At 43.4% G+C, this 19,724-nt stretch overlaps 1 protein-coding gene across 4 annotated transcripts in view; it reads left to right on the top strand.

Annotated features, from left to right (window-relative positions):
- The window catches only part of LOC138953085 (3'(2'),5'-bisphosphate nucleotidase 1-like), a 23,324-nt gene extending 3,690 nt beyond the window's left edge, over nucleotides 1-19,634 (top strand). Inside the window, exons 1-8 of one of the 4 annotated variants that reach the window (XM_070324861.1) lie at nucleotides 3,809-4,662; nucleotides 6,129-6,230; nucleotides 6,753-6,863; nucleotides 8,396-8,444; nucleotides 8,897-8,950; nucleotides 15,693-15,836; nucleotides 16,432-16,577; nucleotides 17,103-19,634. In XM_070324861.1, the coding sequence (XP_070180962.1) occupies nucleotides 4,540-4,662; nucleotides 6,129-6,230; nucleotides 6,753-6,863; nucleotides 8,396-8,444; nucleotides 8,897-8,950; nucleotides 15,693-15,836; nucleotides 16,432-16,577; nucleotides 17,103-17,390 (1,017 nt within the window). In that variant the 5' untranslated portion in view covers nucleotides 3,809-4,539 and the 3' untranslated portion in view covers nucleotides 17,391-19,634. Of the gene's footprint in view, nucleotides 1-3,808; nucleotides 4,663-6,128; nucleotides 6,231-6,752; nucleotides 6,864-8,395; nucleotides 8,445-8,896; nucleotides 8,951-15,692; nucleotides 15,837-16,431; nucleotides 16,578-17,102 lie in introns of those variants that run through there. The other 3 variants (XM_070324862.1, XM_070324860.1, XM_070324863.1) reach the window with 3 other exon arrangements.
- The last annotated feature ends 90 nt before the right edge of the window (nucleotides 19,635-19,724 follow it).

Here is a 19,724-nt window from a genome sequence, read left to right as displayed (position 1 = left end):
ATGGCAGAGATATTAGAGCTCTTTCAGTGATTTCAACATATACAGGTAACTCAATTAGCAGTACAGATAAAATGTTGATTAAAAGCACAGAATTTCTCACAAAATTATTATTTTCTTTCACACTAAGTCCATAAAATAGTAGTACCTCCATTTTGATTGCTTTGTCAATGTTAAAGTGATTTTCTGCAAGTAAGGCACTCGCCCCCGCTAGCGGGGTCAGGAGGCAGACTCTGCTAGTCCTTTCTTTAGATGTCGTTGGGTCTAGCGCAAAAACGCACCACAGTCCAAAAACATTCTGATAATCATCGATCCACGGCTATTGCCAGTTTACATCGATAGAATGAGACCCGAAGGGAAGTAACTCATTTTTGACCTGAGTTCAGGATGGGTCCAAAAAGTGTTCGAGACAATCTGCAAAATTAATTCTTTAAAAATTGCTCGCTCTTTACGTAGGGCACCTAGGATGTTCCCCAGTGATGGCGCTAGTATTTTTCAAACCGGTACGCAAACTTTTATGATGCAAAAAGTCAAGAAAAAAACCTGTAGGCTGGTCATTGGAACCAGTAAGAGTCCAACTCAGAGTACTGGTTTTGTTGTTTTACCAGCACAAAAAACCCGGTAGTTCTAAAAATCAACCGGTAGGTCATACCGGCAGCCAATTTTGTTCCGGTATTTTCTCATTTCAACCGGTAAAATACCGGTAATTACTGGTTAACGCCAATACTGGTTCCCGTTTGGTGAGCGTTCAAATGTAAGGGTGTTTGTACTGTGTGTAAAAGCCTGACGGTATCTGTGATGGTTTACGGAAGGCTTACTGTCCGGGCGTGATTTCCGGTATTGAATATTCATAACAGCCGTCCAGCACCAAAACGAGGCGCCATTGTTGTAGAGGAACAAGTCCACGAAAATAAATTCTTTGAAAATTTCTCACGCTCGACAGAAAGCAGCCAGGATGTTCCCGTTCGGTGAGCGTTCAAATGGAAGTATGCTTGTAGTTGTACTGTACGTAGACGCTCGGGGAGCTCTGTGATGGTTTACGGGAGGCTTACTGTGCCTTTAACCCACCCAGATAATCAAACCAACAAACAATGTACATGTGTGGTTAATTTCTTGCAGCACAAACACAGTCCTTTATTAACAAAGTGCATCAATTACAACAAGATTTGCTGTTTCAGTGTTTGTGTTACTGTTATATTGATATACTAGAGGAATAATCGCGAGACAGAGACAGACAGCGTGGCGGTTCACCACAATCACCTTTGAAGGCGAAGTCCTCTCAAACAGGATTGAGAATTTTAAGCCTTATATTATCTGTTATGGCTTCTCAAATGCCAGAACATACAGACAGACGAAAGCCGCCAGACCCCATCACAAACAGAACTCTACAATCCACAGGTGTTGCCTCCACATACACACAAACACACACACACACACAGACACAGAAGCCGTATATATCTATCTATATCTATATATGACTAGTGTCTGTGTGTCTGTGCGCGATGCACGGCCAAAGTTCTCGATGGATCTGCTTCAAATTTGGTGGGCTTATTCAGAGAGACCCCGGACACAACCTCATCGATGAGATATTTCAACACGTGCTCTCAGCGCGCAGCGCTGAACCGATTTTGGTTTTTCTCTGGATCCATTCCCAGTAACTCTTCCTTATCTTCTCCAGTGTTTTCAGCGTTTATCTCCCTTCCTTCGTGTGGCGTCAATCCATATTCTCGTTACTACGTTACTATTTTTAGAATGTCACTGCACTGTCCAGAACGCTTTCCTTGCACCCGTAAGTTGTCCTCACTGTAAAAGTGCAAAGGTCGAATCAATTTATAGCCACGCAAAAAATACACTGTCATCTATCTCTATATATTTATAGATATAGATATACATATATATATACGGCTTCTCTGTGTGTGTGTGTGTTTGTGTGTGTGTGTGGGCAACACCTGTGGATTGTAGAGTTCTGTTTGTGATGTGGTCTGGCGGCTTTTGTCTGTCTGTCTGTATGTTCTGGCATTTGAGAAGCCATAACAGATAATATAGGGCTTAGAAATAAGCTCTAAAATTCTCAATCCCGTTTGACAGGACTTCACCTTCAAAGGTGATTGTGGTGAACCGCCACGCTGTCTGTCTCTGTCTCGCGGTTCACCCCGGCGAAGCCGGGTATTCCTCTAGTATATAAATATATAGAGATAGATGACAGTGGATTTTTCGATAAATATTCGACCTTTGCACTTTTACAGTGAGGACAACTTACGGGTACATGCAAGGAAAGCCCGCAACTTCTAAGGCGAACAACTGTGCAGAGTCTGCTGTGAAGGGCGACGGTAGTCTCCCTGTCACACTCGACCCCCTTTGAATGAACTTTGTCCCCAAAGTTCCGCACCATGGACCCGCCAAGCTTAGGTCCCTCCCAGGTGGAATGGGAACAGCACGAAAATGATTCAGTGGCCTGAACATTTCATGTCGAGTCCCATCGCAGTCGACGACGCCAAATGTAACCAAGTGCCGAAACACCACAATCACCTTTGAAGGCGAAGTCCACTCAAACGGGATTGAGATTAAATGTTATGGCTTCTCGAAGGAAGGCCTGAACATACTGACACACCAAAGCCGCCAGACCACATCACAAACAGAACTCTACAATCCACAGGTGTTGCCCACACACACACACACAAACACACACACACACAGAGAAGCCGTATATATATATGTATATCTATATCTATAAATATATACAGATAGATGACAGTGTATTTTTCGTGTGGCTATAAATTGATTCGACCTTTTCACTTTTACAGTAAGAACAACTTACGGGTGCAAGGAAAGCGTTCTGGACAATGCAGTGACATTCTAAAAATAGTAACGTAGTAACGGGAATATGGATTGACGCCACACGAAGGAAGGGAGATAAACGCTGAAAACACTGGAGAAGATAAGGAAGAGTTACTGGGAATGGATCCAGAGAAAAACCAAAATCGGTTCAGCGCTGCGCGCTGAGAGCACGTGTTGAAATATCTCATCGATGAGGTTGTGTCCGGGGTGTAGCTGAATACGGTCTCCAAATTTGAAAAAGATCCACCGAGAACTTTGGCTTGGCATCACGGACACACACACAGACAGACACAAGTCGTATATATATATATATAGATATAATGTTTACACTATGTTACTGTTATTGAGTTTAACATTATGGTCACTTCTGGCTTTGGAACACAGTTGAAGTGAAAAAGTGTATGGTCAAAGAAAATACAGCAAGTGGAAGGGCTTTCTTTTGCAGAATGTCTGCAGTTCAAATCCCCGTTCAGGACCCTCAAAAATCTGGTATTTTAGTCTTTTAAAAACAAGTCACGAAACACAAAATTACTACATTTAGTCAATCTGTCGAACTCACAGAATGAAATTGAATGCGCTGCATCTTTTCACCAAAATAATAAATTATAGCTTCATTGATTCCTCGCGGCAAGGAAACCAGTGACACTTTCACATGAAAAACGCAGTAAAATTGACAAGCTAGTATAGCGAGGTAGCGATTGCGCGCTTGCTGTCATATAATTTTCCCTTCCTAAATACTTTCAAGAACATTTGTTCCTGATGCTATGGACCAGTTTAACTTTCCTTCCGTTCAGCTGTGTAAAGTGTAGATGGCTGAGCCTACAGCTACAATGAAGGCTAAAGGTCAGAAGGTAGAACGCACTTTGAATGCTCAAGTGCGGCCGGTGGTTGCAGTTGGTGTCTAAAAATGTGTCAGGGTCAGAAAATGTACCTCCCTTTTGCCTACACTTGCTGTCAAGTTATCAAGTTCCATCATTGGATACCCCTTCACAAACCTAAAAGGGAGGAACAGTTCAAGCTGTGTGACTTAGCTTGATACCTGTCTACAGCATGTAAAGGAGGGACAGTTCAAACTGTGAATTTAACAACTTGCTGTGGCTGTGGGGTCAATAAGTGTTCTGACCTAGCCATCAAGACATAGCTGTTATTTGCCAGTTCAGTTGATATTTTCACTGGCTGTGCTGAGAGACAGAAAACTTCTATCATTTCGTTGGTGTAAACCGTACAGAGTGTTTGTGCTGATAGTAGTGGATGCCACAGCTATACATTTGTATCTATATTATCATTAAATTAACAGCTTTTTAATCAGGCTTCTACAAAATACCTTTCTAATGAAGTAAATGTCGCATCTCGAATATAGCCTGAAATAGGAATTAATGTACAGTGTTTATGTACATAAATGTTTTACCTATGGTCACGGTGCATTGACTCATGATTGAGAGATGTCACAGCTGTGTTTTATGAATTAGCTTTTTTGAAATGAACTTTTAGCTGCTTGCTGCAAACTAATGTTATATATTTCCTATTACTGTATATGTTTTAGCTCAGAAAGGGCTTAAAAAGTTATGTGCAGTGTGTATGGACATTAATGACCTGTGGACATAGAGTTGATCATTCTGTCCGAGGTGCACCTTGCTTGCAGCTGTGTGTGAGTTTATGCTATCAGGAACAATTTAAGAATTTTGTGAGGACATAAGTGCCATCATGGCATCAGAAGCAGCCCCTTTGATTATGCGTATACTGGCAGCATCACATGCTGTATCAATTAAAGCAGCAGGCATAATCCAGAGCATTATGAAGACTGGAGATTTGGGAGTTGTGATGAAGGTAAATTTAAGAGCCTCAGTAATTTTTTTATTTTTTTCTCTCTCTGTGTGTGAGGTAGATCGATCTTCTGATTTCTCTGGTACATTTTTCATGTACATGTATTATCAATCAATCAATATGAGGCTTATATCGCACGTATTCCGTGGGTACAGTTCTAAGCGCAGGGATTTATTTTTATTTTTTTTATTTTATGCAATTTATATCGCGCACATATTCAAGGCGCAGGGATTTATTTATGCCGTGTGAGATGGAATTTTTTTTTACACAATACATCACGCATTCACATCAGCCAGCAGATCGCAGCCATTTCGACGCATATCCTACTTTTCACGGCCTATTATTCCAAGTCACACTGCTATTTTGGTGGACATTTTTATCTATGCCTATACAATTTTGCCAGGAAAGACCCTTTTGTCAATCGTGGGATCTTTAACGTGCACACCCCAATGTAGTGTACACGAAGGGACCTCGGTTTTTCGTCTCATCCGAAAGACAACAGTATTATTAGTAACATGTATAACGCGCAAAAGATGACATCCTGTGCTTAATTACTTTTTAGGATTGAGGTAGTTAATTGATAGCCTTTAAAGCAATATTAGTCATGAATAGGTGGCATGTGAATCTGTTGGTTACGAGATGTACAATGTATGTGTACTGTGTGTAAGGATGCATATTAGCGTTTTAATGCTAATTGTTACATATGTCTGTCATTCAGTCTCTGTATGCATCTGTCTATCCGACTGGGTTTGTAACTCAGCTGTACATCGCTGTGAGAGAGAAGGAGAACTAAGAGAGAGAGAAGCCAACAGTCTTTGCAACAACAAAATAAAAGATTAAAATTGTGGTGTGTTTGGCCAGTTTGTGAGTTTGTTACAATATCAGAATTTAGAAACAATCTGTTTGGTCCAGCTCACTACCTTTACCGGTGTTATCATGCTACGCAAGTAAGAATCAATAGCTTCTGGAGGCTGTTTGCAGTTGAGCTAAACTCTTGCCCCAGGCAGCGCTGGAAATGACATTGATCCCACCCCTCTATTTCTGCCCATTTCCTTTTCTCGTCTGGTGTGATTATGCATATCCTCTTCTGGCCTGGAGAGATTCTTGCTTTTCCGTGAAGTGTAAGGTTTACTGCAACAAACAAAGAACTTGATGGACAAACGTTGAGAAAACAAAAACTCTATAAGTATAAAAGACAAACAAAACACACTGACAGACACAAACACACTTACTCTCTCCTTATCACCCCTCCTCCCCCCCCCCCCCCCCCCTCCCCCCCCCCCCCCCTCTTCCCCCTCGTGTCCCTTCCCCCAACACGCTCAGATTCTTATCTTTTATTCCACCACTCCATGGTTAACACTCTTCTATATATATTTACAAAAAGACTCAAGATGATCAACACATATGAAATGAAAGAATCAAGGAGAAAAAACATCTATGTTCAGATTTGAACCCATGTCTGTTTTCAGGGCAAAAACGACTTCCAGACAGAGGCAGACCGGGAAGCACAGAGATGTATTGTGGCGTCCCTTCACAGACAATTCCCCAAAGTATTGATCCAAGGAGAGGAGGTAAGCTGAATCCCCGGCATGAATAAAGGAAATAATTACCACCCAATTCCAAATGTGAATGTAAAGAAGGAAGAGAGTCTCACTCACAAAAAAATAATTTTGATGGGGGGGGGGGGGGGGGGGGGGGATTGCTTTTCTTTCTCAAAGTGTATAGCATGATATTCCTGGACAAATTGTAGTTTATGAATAAAACTTTCTCTTACTTAGTTATATTTCTGATCTTTCTTTCATCCATGACTTGGTTGTCTATGCAGCTGTAGAAATGGATGCCTCTTACAGTATTACTTTCAAGCTGACTCAAGAGCACAGCTGAGTTGAACTACATATCTTGAGTGATTTTTAAAAAAAAATTAGTGACAATAACAGTACAGGAAAGTCTCATGATAAAAGAGAAGAAAGTGAGATTGAATGGGAAGAATGGGGAAAATCTACATGTCTCAATGCCTAAAGGGATATGTTTTGTATGTCAGTGGCGTAAATGTAAATGTATGTAAATATTTCATAGCATTTTCTTCTTTTCAGAGTTTAGACCCGGCAGAAAGTATTGCAGATGACCTCATAGAAACGGAGCAGTCACCTGAGGTTTTGAAGCAGACCTGTCCTCCCAACTTACTCAATGTCAAAGATGAAGATGTAAGTATTAAGATGGACTTAACATTAAGATAAAGAAATTCATATCATTCCAAGAGGCTTTGGAACACATTATATTTACCTTGGGCAGTACGAGGTAACAGCTGAACAGTCCATGTTAACATATTTAGGAGAAAGAATGAGGTTGAGGGAAGGGGGGTGACTTCAGGGATTGAAAAGTAACGTGACATGAAGGACAGTACTTATTGGAATGAAGACTTACACAGAGAACTTTAACTGAATAGATCTGTATAACTGTGTTTGTGAAGTGTTTCACTGAAAAAAGGGGCGGGGATGTAGCTCAGTCGGTAGCGCGCTGGATTTGTATCCAGTTGGCCGCTGTCAGCGTGAGTTCGTCCCCACGTTCGGCGAGAGATTTATTGTCTCAGAGTCAACTTTGTGTGCAGACTCTCCTCCGTGTCCGAACACCCCCGTGTGTACCGTATTTGACGGACTACAAGCCGCGACTTTTTTTCAAAAAAAATCGCATTGCGGCTTATAAAAAGATGCGGCTAAATCGTTACCTAAACTTGAATAGCATTCACCTAATGGAAGTCGCCGCGGATTTTCATTTCGCTCGATTAGCGATTACCGGTACTTTATTAGCTCTCTACTCAAGACTCGGCGCTTTTCTCTTTCTTTCGCGAATCTTCGTTTGTCAACAAGTCGTCGTGACAAGATAGCGTACAGAGAAACACCGGATGTATCAGGATCTCGCGCGCGCGAGATTTCGTTTTTTTGTGTCTCGCGATAGTTCGAGGAGCGAGAGCCGCCATGTTGTGTTTTCGTCTGCTCGAAATGTGCGCAAAAGTCGTAAATCATCCCAAAAAAGCTTATTCCGGGCGGGACGACATGTGTGTGTTGGTTACAAATTGTGTGTGTGATATTTTTCTTCAAACTTTTTCACTTTTCTTCTTTGTTTCACTTGTTTATTCTCGGAGCCGATTTCGCCAAATACCGTACTTTCGTTTGCCTGGTTGTTTTGATTGATTGACACGATCTGATTATATATTTTTTCAACGGCGGCTAATATAGTGACGCGGCCTATACGTGGCTCGTCCCAATTTTTTTGTTAAAAGTCGGGGGTGCGGCTTATAAAACGGTGAGTCTTGTAATCCGTCAAATACGGTACACACAAGCACAAGACCAAGTGCGCACGAAAAAGATCCTGTAATCCATGTCAGAGTTCGGTGGGTTATAGAAACACGAAAATACCCAGCATGCTTCCTCCGAAAACGGCGTATGGCTGCCTAAATGGCGGGGTAAAAAACGGTCATTCACGTAAAATTCCACTCGTGCAAAAAACACGAGTGTACGTGGGAGTTTCAGCCCACGAACGAAGAAGAAGAAGACTGAAAAAAGGGAAGTAATGATAGGTTTCTGTTGCTAGTATGATGACTACTGTTTGGATAACATTGACAAATACTACTACATACATGTGTACTTCTAATACCACTGCCATCACCACCACTAGTACCACTATTTTTGTCATTACTACTGAATTACATTTATTGCATGATTTCTGAATATTTCAGATCGTTATATGGGTTGATCCAGTGGATGGAACAGCAGAGTATACGCAAGGTAATATTGACATACATGTATTGTGAATTCTTCTTACCACTATAAGTGTAACAGGGCCTTATATAAATGGCATAACTTTTGTATGTGAGGCTTCCATTTTCTTTACTTCTGTGGTGATGTGTCAGCACTGTCATCATGTCAGTAACAGATTAACTTCAGGCACATTGTTAAGTTATCAAATACATGTACCATGATTTTCTGTCCTTTCTTTGGAAGCCGCTTTGTTACGTTAATTTGTTCTGTGATAACCCTAGCTTCAAAATTAGAGTTTGTGTATCTGTTGGTGTTGGCGGTCAGCAAACATTTTCTTGAGCTGTAGATCATGTAAGTTGTCAGAGAAAACCTTGACCCCAAGACCTCTTCCCGTTTATTTTATTTTTCCCCTTTCTCTTTTTCTTTTCTTTGAACATCATGTTTTGTTCTTTGTCTTTCTTTCTCTGGTGGATTGCCAGCATTGGCAACAAACAAACCAGGTAACACCGGTGTTGCAGTGTACCCACCCACTAGTATGTGAAATTTAGATATTTTCTTTGCAAAAACAGTTAAATCTATGGTTTTTTTGTGAGGCTTGTGCATGGAATTTAATTTTTGCAACCCAAAAGCATGTAGACAATTTTATTTTTATTTTGTTAGATGTGTGGTTCTGCATTCTCCCATGACCGACACCATGTTCATTGTTTGTATCTGTTTGCAAATGTATCTTTGTGCCGGAAGGGAGAAGATCACACTATTAGTATTACTGCTGTTCTTACCAAATAAGTGACTACATGTATCAGCAAGAGAGAAAGAAAGACTGGAAAAAATGGATTTCCAATTTCATAACAAAAATGGTGCAAAGAAAAGAAATTAGGATTTGTAGGAAGAAGAGAGGGGATGAAGCAACAATATCGTTCCTTAGCAAAGCAGTAACGTTTGCTGTGATAGATTTGTTTTAGGCATTGTGTTGCAGCACATTTGTGTTTCTTACACAGCTTGGTAAAAATGCCAGTTATTTATCATTATACCAAGAGAGCACAGTGAGACTCAAGAGTTTCTTTGCATGTCTTGTGGTTGCGTTCTGATTCTGCATTAACTTTTAATGACGTTTCTTGGATTCAGCAGGTACACAGCAAAAGTATATACATGTACATACATTTGATTGAAATACTTAAGGAATTTACAATGATTCAGCAATTTTACTTTGAATGTTAGCGACGCCATTTTGTTGCTTTCTGACTGCTTAGCGGTTAGAATTTGGATTATGACTTCGGATTGCAAGAATATTGAGGGCTTTCAGAAACCCTTTGAGCTATCTTGTTTGGCTGTTCAACTGTGATACCATATATTGTTTCTGCATTAAATTACATATTCCTACTCCGAATCACATGTAGCATTGACACAATCGGAGATGCTAGGTTCTGAAAAGGCTAACCGTCTAAGGGAAGCAACCCCAACCACAAAAAGTGTAAACGTAGCCATGGTAATGACCATACACCCGGGGAGTTACCTCCCATCGTGCATGCCATGTCACTACTGCTACTGAACACGTGGTTCATATCATTCGACCTTACAGCTTTCGAGGGAGCAGGTTGTTGATTTTTGGGCTCCCCTGTGGCTGCGCTGTTTGGTGTTGTTTTGACACCCACCGGCCACGTTACCGTCTATCTTGCCTCCTGCTTCGTAGTTGGTGAGCTCTTTCCATTTTGGTCATTATTTTGACAGGAAATTTGTTGTAGTTGCTGATTTTCGTCCGTGTTTGGACCTGTGATATTTCAGTGACTACTGTTGGCCGCCATTTTTGTTGTCAGCATGAGTTGACAGATTTTTGTGGCTAGGCCGATGTATTTTGGAGGTAAACGTAATTTTACCTTCTTACTTGCTTGCTGCTTTGTTTAGTTGGTAAGCTTGTTCCTTCTTGTCTTTGGTTTGACAGGAATTTATCTATAGTTGCTGACTTTTTGTCCGTTTGGACTCCTAAATGCGTTTCAGTAACTTATCTTGTGGCCGCCACTTTCGGTTGCTCAGCTTTCCTGACAGCTTATTTATGTGGCTAGGCCTATGTTATGGTGAGGTTCTCCTTACTTTACCTGCGTTTTTGCCTTCTGCTTTGTTAGTTGGTAAGCCATTTCATATTTCGTCATTACTTTGACAGGAATTTTTGTTATTGCTTAATTTTCGTCCGTTTTGGACTTCTAAATTTTGTCCAGTAACTTATCGCTTGGCCGCCATTTTGTGTATCAGCGTTGCTGACAGTGGTTTACTTGGCTAGGCTTTAGCAGGTATCTACCAGTCCGTAGGACTGGTCGTGGTTTCGGATTTAACATGTTTGTTATGTTTTGTTCGTTACTCTTTCTGCCTCGAACAAACACTTTGTGGGGCAGTCATATACTGTTGTACGTCCTGTTTCTTCTCCTCGCCTTCTCTGCCGTTAGCAGATCAGGTGTTGCAGGTGTCTGCTTTATCTTTGTGAAGAATTTTTCGCGTTCCAAGCCTGCGTCTTCCGTTGGTCCCGCTGTCTGTGGGCGACGTCACCTTGTTGGCTTCTTTGACGCTTCCGGCCGAGACGTTGTCTAGGGCGGATGTTTTGCTTCTTCGTCTTCTACCGCTGTGGTTGGCGATTCAAGTAAGTCGAGCTGGTCCACAGGCCCTCGTGAGGCCGTCGGACAGTCCCTGCTGGGACACAGCTCTTTTCGGCGGGTTCACGACCCGCAAACCCCTGTTCAGTCGCACCCTGGCTTCACTGAAGACCATTGTGTGGCTGAGCAATGGCGGCAGTTGGTTCCGGCTACTTCTCCGACGTACGCACCCGCTGGGGTCGTTTCCGGAGTTGTCTAGCCGTTTCCGACTGCTGCGCTTCCGGCACTCGCCGGAAGCATAGGTCCCCCGATGTACGCACCCGCTGTGGTCGTTTCCGGGGTTGACCAGGTCCCCCGATGTGCGCACCCGCTGTGGTCGTTTCCGGGGTTGACCGGACGTTGCCCCCCGGGCATTCGTCCTCTGTTCAGTCGCACCCTGGTTTCCTCGAAGACCATTGTGTGGCGGAGCAGTGGCGGTAGCCGTTTCCGGCGCTGCGCTTCCGGCACTCGCTGGAAGCATAGGTCCTCTGACGTACGCACCCGCTGTGGTCGTTTCCGGGGTTGACCGGACGTTGCCCCCCGGGCATTCGTCCTCTGTTCAGTCACACCCTGGCTTCCTCGAAGACCATTGTGTGGCGGAGCAATGGCGGTAGCCGTTTCTGGCGCTGCGCTTCCGGCACTCGCTGGAAGCATAGGTCCTCTGACGTACGCACCCGCTGTGGTCGTTTCCGGGGTTGACCGGACGTTGCCTTTTAGGGCATTCGGGCTTCCGGCCTCCGTCCTCGCATTCGGCGCTTCCGCTTTTCGCGGTCTCGTCTGGTGCTTTCCGGCTCCACCCGGATTTACTGCTCCTTTCGCTTCCACTTCCTCCCGGATGTCGGTAGCTGAGGAGCAACGCCAGCCCTTCGGGCAGGTGGTGTCTCAGCTCTGGCCGATGTAGTCAGCGTTTCAACCTTCGGTTGTCGCGTCGACTGCCGTTCCGGTGCCTGCGGCTGCAGACTTGCCGTCTTCTCTCTCTTAGCCTGGTCGAGGCATGAGTTAGGACGACGTCGGGGGGGACGGATTTCCGGTTTTCCGGTTATGCCGTTTCACCGGCCTTCCACCAGTACGTGGACTTCGGTTTTTTCGCCGGTTGTGTCGGACATTCAGTCTGTCGTCAGCGATTCCACACGTGCTGGTTATTGGGAAAAAGGCTTAACGCTGTCCTCTAAGCTGCGGCAGAGGTCACGTCGAAGGTTTTCCCGGGCGGGGCTTCGGCCTCCTACACTTCCTGTCTGGAAGCATAGGTTCTCCATCACAAGCGCACGTAGTGGCTTGTCTGGGGTTGATCGAGGACTGGCCTACGGGCGTTCGGGTTCCGGCCCCAGTCCTCTTCTGGTCTGTCTCACTCTTGTTCCGTCGTGGGCATTTGTGTTTCACCAGTGCGGCAGCCGTTGTCGGCGTGGTGTTTCCGGTTTTACTGGAAGCATAAGTCCTCCATTTCAAGTACACGTTGCGGTTTTGACTGGAGTTGACAGAGGACTGGCCTACGGGCGTTCGGGCTTCCGGCCTCAGTCTACTCTATGCATCTTTCGCTTCCGTTTTTTGCGGTTTTGTCTGCTGCATTTCCGGCTCTGTTCGGATACACTTCTCCTCTTCCTGACACTCCTTCGGAGGTCGGTGGGTGAGGAACAGCGGCTGGCCTACGGGCATTTAGGCTTTTAGCCTCAGCCGGGGCAGTCTTCACTTTACCTGTTGGGTGTTGCGTTTACTGCCTAGTCAGTTCGGGTGGCCCTGGACGTTTCCCCTATTCACGACCGTCAGTAGGGGGATAAGTCAGGTCTTTTTCCGGTTGGATGGTTTTCCGGTTTCCGGTCATCTCATTCATCAGTTTACCACCAGCAACTGTGACTTCGGTTTGCGTTCGTAGCTGAGCTATTCTGGTTCTCAGTCTTTAGTCAGCAATCGAACACGTTCTGGATTTCCGTCGCAGCTCAAGCTTCGGCTCAGGATTTCCCTTGGGTGCATCGACATTGGTGGCTTCCTTGTTGGTTGACTTTGTTGTCGATGTCGGACTTCCGTTCCGTGAAGATAGGATGTTTTTTCTACTTCCGGTTCCTTAGTCACCTTTTGTAGGTACCACGGTTTGCAGGTTTTGGCTAGGCCATCTCCTCCCGAAGGTGGTATCTCTAGTGTTTTGGTTCTGCCGCTGTTTCTACTATGGTTCAGTTCCGGAACATGCTCAGCCTTGGCTGGCTTCGGCTACACGGGCTTCACCTTTTGTTCCTTCTTGCTTATTCAGCCTTTGGAACTTGCCTCCTTTCTCTACTCTGTTGGCCAGCCCTTGCTAGGGTGAGCATGGAGCAGATGAGGCTGCCCTTCCTTCTCTACGCTCGTACGGCGGGTGTCGGAGGGACTCGTTTCTTTCGCGTTCTCAGTTCCCTGAACAGTCAAAGAGAGTCGCTTAAACTTTGCCTGCAGTAGAGATTCAGTCGAGTAGAGATCACCAGGTCTCTGACTGCTTTACAAAGGTTGAAGGAAGGTAGGGCTAGCATACTCAGAAACATGCTTAGCAGAAGCATGCTCATTCCTCTGGTTAAGCTAAGCTGGCAGCCAATAGGCAGCCTTGGCCGGGCAACAGCCATTCCACGTTGCGGCGATGGTGGTTGTTGCCTTCCCGTTTCTTGTGGCTTGTGGGGTTCTCTGGCTTCAGGTTACCCCTGTTTGGCCACAAACGTTCGGACTTTGGTCCTTGTTGTCTTTCATCGAGTCGGACTCTGTCTTTCTCTAGTGATCAGACGCGTTCTGGTGTTTCGTCCAAACTTAAGGTTCACTTGAGTTGGCCTCGGAAGTAACATTCAGGTTTTCCTGAGGGGGCATTGTCTTGGACAATGGATGTTTGAGGAGTAGTTCTTTGTGGCTTTCCTCCTCTCTCTCAGGTTTTGGCTACTCTTCTCCTTCGGGCAGAGGTTTAGTTAAGGTTCGGTTCCTGTGACTTCAGTCTTGGGCCTTTCCTCTCTTCTTCCTCATCTTAGTATGAGGCGAGTCCGGATGACGTCCGTTGGGTCGGGTTTCCTTACAGTCGCCCGGCTACAAAAGGCAACTTTGTCTAGGGCGGTTGTCCGTTTTTCTCCGCGTTGGACTCTGTCTTCAGACAGGGACAGACGCGCTCTGGGTTTCTGGCCAAACTCAGGTAGGCTCTTGATTTGGCTAGGAAGTTAACTGCCTGTTTTTTCCCTGAGAACTCTGGTTTCGGGAGTCTTATGGCTGGCTGGCTTCACGGTTTACGTTTACCAGTCTTGGTTTTCTGCTTTCGGTTTTTGATTCACTCTCGATTACCTTCAAGCAGACTGTTTTGGGAACATTCTGGCTTTTAGCCATTTTGTTTATGGTTGCCAGTCACATCGGTTTTTGACCACCGTGGGTCCTCACTTCCGGTAGCTTACGCACAGTCGTAAGTGGCTGCTGTCGGGTGCTACCTCTCTCCCTGCGTTCGCAGGGACTGGTAGGGGATGACTGGCGACCTTCTATTTGTGAGTTTTCTCTTCGAGGTGGACTCTGGTACGTAGTGCTTGGATGTCTCTCTCTCGCTCTTTCGTGGGGATTGGTCACTCTTATTTTGAGCTGACTTCTTTCTCACAAGCCTTTTGGGCTTTACTACATCCCAAGGTTTGCAGACTTTGGCATGGTTGTCTTAAGGTCACCGCGGGGGTTCGTCCTTCTCAGTTGAGGGGACAACCTTACGCACGGATCTTCTCAGGACATTAGCATTTCCTTCCAATAAAAGGGGGGGGGGGGAAGCTTGTCTTTCCCTTGGCTCGCCAGGGTTATTAATCCAAGGCTTGGGTCTATTCCTTTGCTGTTTTTTACGGCTAGGAGATTGGAAGAAGTGCTGAGCACAGCTTTCTGGATCTCTGAGGTTGTCTCTTTCGCTTTGCCTGAGATACTTCTCGGCTGTCAATCAGGACTTTCCTTGGTTCCCTCACTGCCTGTTGGCAGTGGGCCAGCCCTGGCAAGGGCTTTTGAGTGGGTTAGATTTTCTTTCCCACTGGGACCGCCCTGATTCTTTGGCAGCGGTCCAGGTTTTTGGCAAGGTTTTTTGAGTGAGTTAGATTTTTCTTTCCCACCGCCTTGTTGTTGTAATCTGCTACATGTGATTCGGAGTAGGAATATGTAATTTAATCGAAAATTTTATTGTAAATTTTCATTTAATAAATATACCTACCCGAATCACATAGTATATTCCCTCCCGCCAACCCCGCTTTTGATTTGGAGAATTTATTCTTTAGGTCGAATGATATGAACCACGTGTTCAGTAGCAGTAGTGACATGGCATGCACGATGGGAGGTAACTCCCCGGGTGTATGGTCATTACCATGGCTACGTTTACACTTTTTGTGGTTGGGGTTGCTTCCCTTAGACGGTTAGCCTTTTCAGAACCTAGCATCTCCGATTGTGTCAATGCTACATGTGATTCGGGTAGGTATATTTATTAAATGAAAATTTACAATAAAATTTTCGATTTCCGTTCAGCCCATCATATGAACAGTACATCTTATTTGGTTTGTTTCTCATATTCATTGCCTTTGAGTCAAGTGACAGTTTTAATTGTTGCGCTCCTCTTTTACACATAGAACAAGAAATGTTTGCAACTAATTGCTGCAGCAACTTGACTAGGGCATGAGTATCTGTTTTTGTGACTTGGCATTTTCAGGCTTGCTGGATCATGTGACAGTGTTGATTGGAGTGTCCGTTAACGGCATCGCAACAGGAGGAGTCATCCACCAACCCTACTACAACTACAAAGCTGGCCCCGACGCAAAACTCGGCAGATGCATATGGGGAATGGTTGGACTAGGTAAGCTTTCTTTCGCGTCTACTTCTTGTGCAATAACACGGCATCCCTGCTTTTGATATTTTATTGTTGATGCGCTTTCCTTGTCACCTCAAAAAGGACAAGTACTGTTACCGTATTGCTGTGAGTTTGTGACTGAACACAACTGTCCATGGTTGTTATTTTGTATTTTTAGCTGGTTACGAACACTATCCTTTGTACAACTTCCCAAACAGTAAAAAGCCTTTTGCAAAGGATCAGATTACTTGCTTTTACATTTACTCTATTTTGTTGTTGTTGTGAAGTCTGTGCAGTTAGTGGAACTGTTGAGCAAGTCATTACTGATTGGGTGGAGTCCATGTCAGGGGTCATGCCATCGGACAGATAGGCACACACTCTCTGTAGTTAGCAAGAGATTTTTATGCGTCGATCTGTGACATGAAAACTGTTCAGAGCCACCAATACCAATTACCATGGGACAATTGTCAATTAACCTTCCTTGGTTCAGACATTTTATTTTCTTCAACCACACATCCTGCCAAAACACGTCAAATTTCCCATGGATATTTTTATCAAGACCTCCAGTATGGTTCTGATTTATGTTTTCTGTACATTGCAGGTGCATTTGGATTTGAGCGTCAGACTCCCCCAGAGGGACTGAACATCATCACCACAACGAGATCACATTCCAACCGGGCGGTGACGGAAGCTGTAGAATCGTGTCAGCCAACAGAGGTTGTGAGAGTGGGAGGAGCTGGGCACAAGGTATGTTATCACTGCACTTCAACCATGTCTTGTGCGAGTTGCAGGTAATCCATTCAGGAAGAATGAGTTGTAATGAAAAAGTAAATAATGGAGCGGTGGGGGGTGTGGTCCAGGGGTAGAGTCCCTGGTGGGGGTCTGGAGGAATTGCCCCATCAAGATGAAGCATTTTGGCCATGTAAACTGAATTAAAGACCAAAATGGTAAAAGATAAATTGTGCATGTAAACAAAAACACTTTTGTCCCAATGATTTACTGCTTTGACAAGTAAACTTGAGGGCGGGAACAGAAGTGAGACCGAGCATGTGCCTAATGCGTCTTTTTTTGGTTTTGGTCAACCAGCAACCCCGCCACGGTAAACACACAGAGCGCTTTCCATGGGTATAATTTTTTTCATGTAAGTTGTTTGTTTTTTTTTGTCTTTTGCGGCAAGATTTGGATTGCCTGATAAGTTTATCACTATTTTTCACCAAGTGCTGCAAATCACTGTAGGGTCGACATTGAATAATTTCTCATACTTCTCAATAGGTGTTGCTGCTGATTGAGGGCAAGGCGCACGCCTACGTGTTCGCCAGCAAGGGCTGCAAGAAGTGGGATACTTGCGCACCTGAGGCCGTCCTTCATGCCGTGGGTGGCCGTCTGACTGATCTGCTGGGCAAGCCTATTCCGTACGGCGCCAACGTCAAGTTCCCCAACGCCTCTGGTGTTCTAGCTACCGTGGCCAACCATGACTGGTATGTCAGTCAGATTCCCGACGACATCCGTGAAATGTTTGTGCCCGAGCGGGAACAAGCTCCGCCTCCTCCTGCCCTGTGAGAGTAAAACTAAGCTTGGGATATTGTTGAAAGACGGGATTGTGTTCTTCCTTGATTCTTGATTCCGCTTAGCTCAGACCAGCTCTTATTAACTTATTTTGAGTCAAAAATGAAAAAAATCAACCTGGAGAAGGCTTTAGCTTGATCACTAGCTTGCAGAATTGAGAAGGAATTTTGTGCTGCGAGAAAATCACAAGAAGCTGAATATTTGTCTGTTATGATTTTCGTAAAGAAAATATTTTTTCCTTTTCAGAAAACAAATGCCTAGTTTTGAAAGTTTCTTGATGATACCAGTACTTATATACATGTACTATTAATACATATTATTTTGTAAGGGTTGATAGCAAATTTGGTTTGCTATAATATTAGATTACCTCAGGGAGCTGTTGCGTTTCAAAGCTCTAGTGTCGTGTACATGGTTTTATAAAGATGTTAAGTTGTAGGATCCAAAGAGCTTGGATGTGGTTTGTGGCATCATGATATTGGGAAGTTGTTTCTGTTCTACATTGCAGATCATGAAATTTGTTTTCTTTTTTTCAGAAATGTTTGTAACGCCATATGTATTGCAGCAGTGTTATAGATGTCATGAATATTTGTCTCATATATGTCGTAACAAGTAGTAAACTAGTTCTTCTGCGTGGTGCAATTTTTCATTGCGGAAGAAAATACAGTAATGTAACCAGAAATATTCCTTCCAGATGTAATTTTTTTTTTTATTAACTTTTTTTAATTCTATACTCATTTTGTTTTGTTACAGCTTTTTTTTTTAAACTGCGTATGCTGTTCCAAGTCAGTTTCTTTTATATATCAAGAGAAAAATTCTTGGTTATATAAATTGAGGAGTTAGACGCTTGGATTGGAACTTCGGTTTTCATTATCCAGTTGAAGCATCATTTCAAGTTTATTTGCAGTTCGCCATTATTCCAGTGTTTTTGTACTGATTCTACAAAATCCTGTGTGCCACTGTTGTAATGTACATGTTTGAGAAGATAATGGAGTTCACACTACATTGTATGATTTCGTTGGGTAAAATTTTCTTGTTGCTGTTGTCATTTAGTTCCGTTTCACTCTGTGATAGAACAAAATGCTGCATCGTGAGCTTTTTTGCATTGCTCATCATCCATTACTTCCATTTTTGAATTTGAATATATTGTTCTACATTCATATATTGTAACTTTTTCTTTGTTTAGAGTACTTTGCTTAACAGACATGACTGTTGTAGACTTTGTCAGTATGAAGTGTGGCTAGTTGGGTGACTGCAGTTTTTCTTTTATGAGAATTTTGATCATCATTTTGACAAACCAACATATTGATTGAGTGATTGGCGTGCACCTGAGAGATGATTTCCAAAGGAGACAATCATTACAAGCCTGAACAAAATGTGCCTGAAATTGAGTATGGTGGGTGTGATTGTGTGTGCAAAAATGCCTTGTGCAATCATTTCAGTAACTTGTGTCGGTTGAGCATGAATTCAAGAGTGGAATGAGTGACTTTGTTTATTATGAATCACTGCCGACCAAAGCTTTTGTGGACTGGTTAGTATAGTCGTCCCTTGAAATGCTGTACTTCTATTTGTACGCAATACATCTTTTTGTAAAACCAAATCCTGCAGTGCTATTTCATGGTTTAAGTGTTAAGAAAAAAAGGTATGTTTTTCAATATGCAGGCAACGAATGTGTACACCACAAAGTGGAAATGACAGGTGTCCTCTCATTGGAGGAACCTCCTATTACAGGTACCACTGTACTACCTTTTAGAGAACAGTCTCTGTTTTTGTACCATAGTTTTTGCTAAGGCTTTCAGGAAGTTAGTTCATGAAGTCTTGCATTGTACTTGTCCAGATGTTACCGTCTGTGACAAAAGCAATGCTGAGTGTAAATTACCATCAGGTTTTTGTTTTCTTTACGCTGATTCGTCTACACTAATGGAGATTCATCAAACAGTATTTTATAAAAGCTGTTTCACTAGCTTTTGGTTCTAGAAAAAAATAAAACGCTAAAAATCAATATGTTTGTGTTTATTATTCTTGCAAGTTTGTTTACAGGTTTTAACATTAACTGCTAACTTATGGAAACGTAATATTAACTTATGGCATGGCAGAATATTTTGCCGATATTTTCATATAATTTTTATTTTATACATTTGTGTATAATTGCTGCTTTTGTAGTTTAGACAGGAAATTGTACGCTGAAAAAGCACAATTCAAACTGAATATAACACTATAATAAAATAAACTCTGTTGGTTCATGTGATATTTAAAAGTGTAAGAATGTGTGTTTGAAAGCGTTAGTACACATGCATACGCACACATTCCTTTTTTTTTCAAGAACATGAC

The sequence above is a fragment of the Littorina saxatilis genome, linkage group LG17, assembly GCF_037325665.1.
Source record: "Littorina saxatilis isolate snail1 linkage group LG17, US_GU_Lsax_2.0, whole genome shotgun sequence".
NCBI classification, from domain to species: Eukaryota; Metazoa; Mollusca; class Gastropoda; order Littorinimorpha; family Littorinidae; genus Littorina; species Littorina saxatilis.
This window is presented reverse-complemented; position numbering and strand designations above follow the sequence as displayed.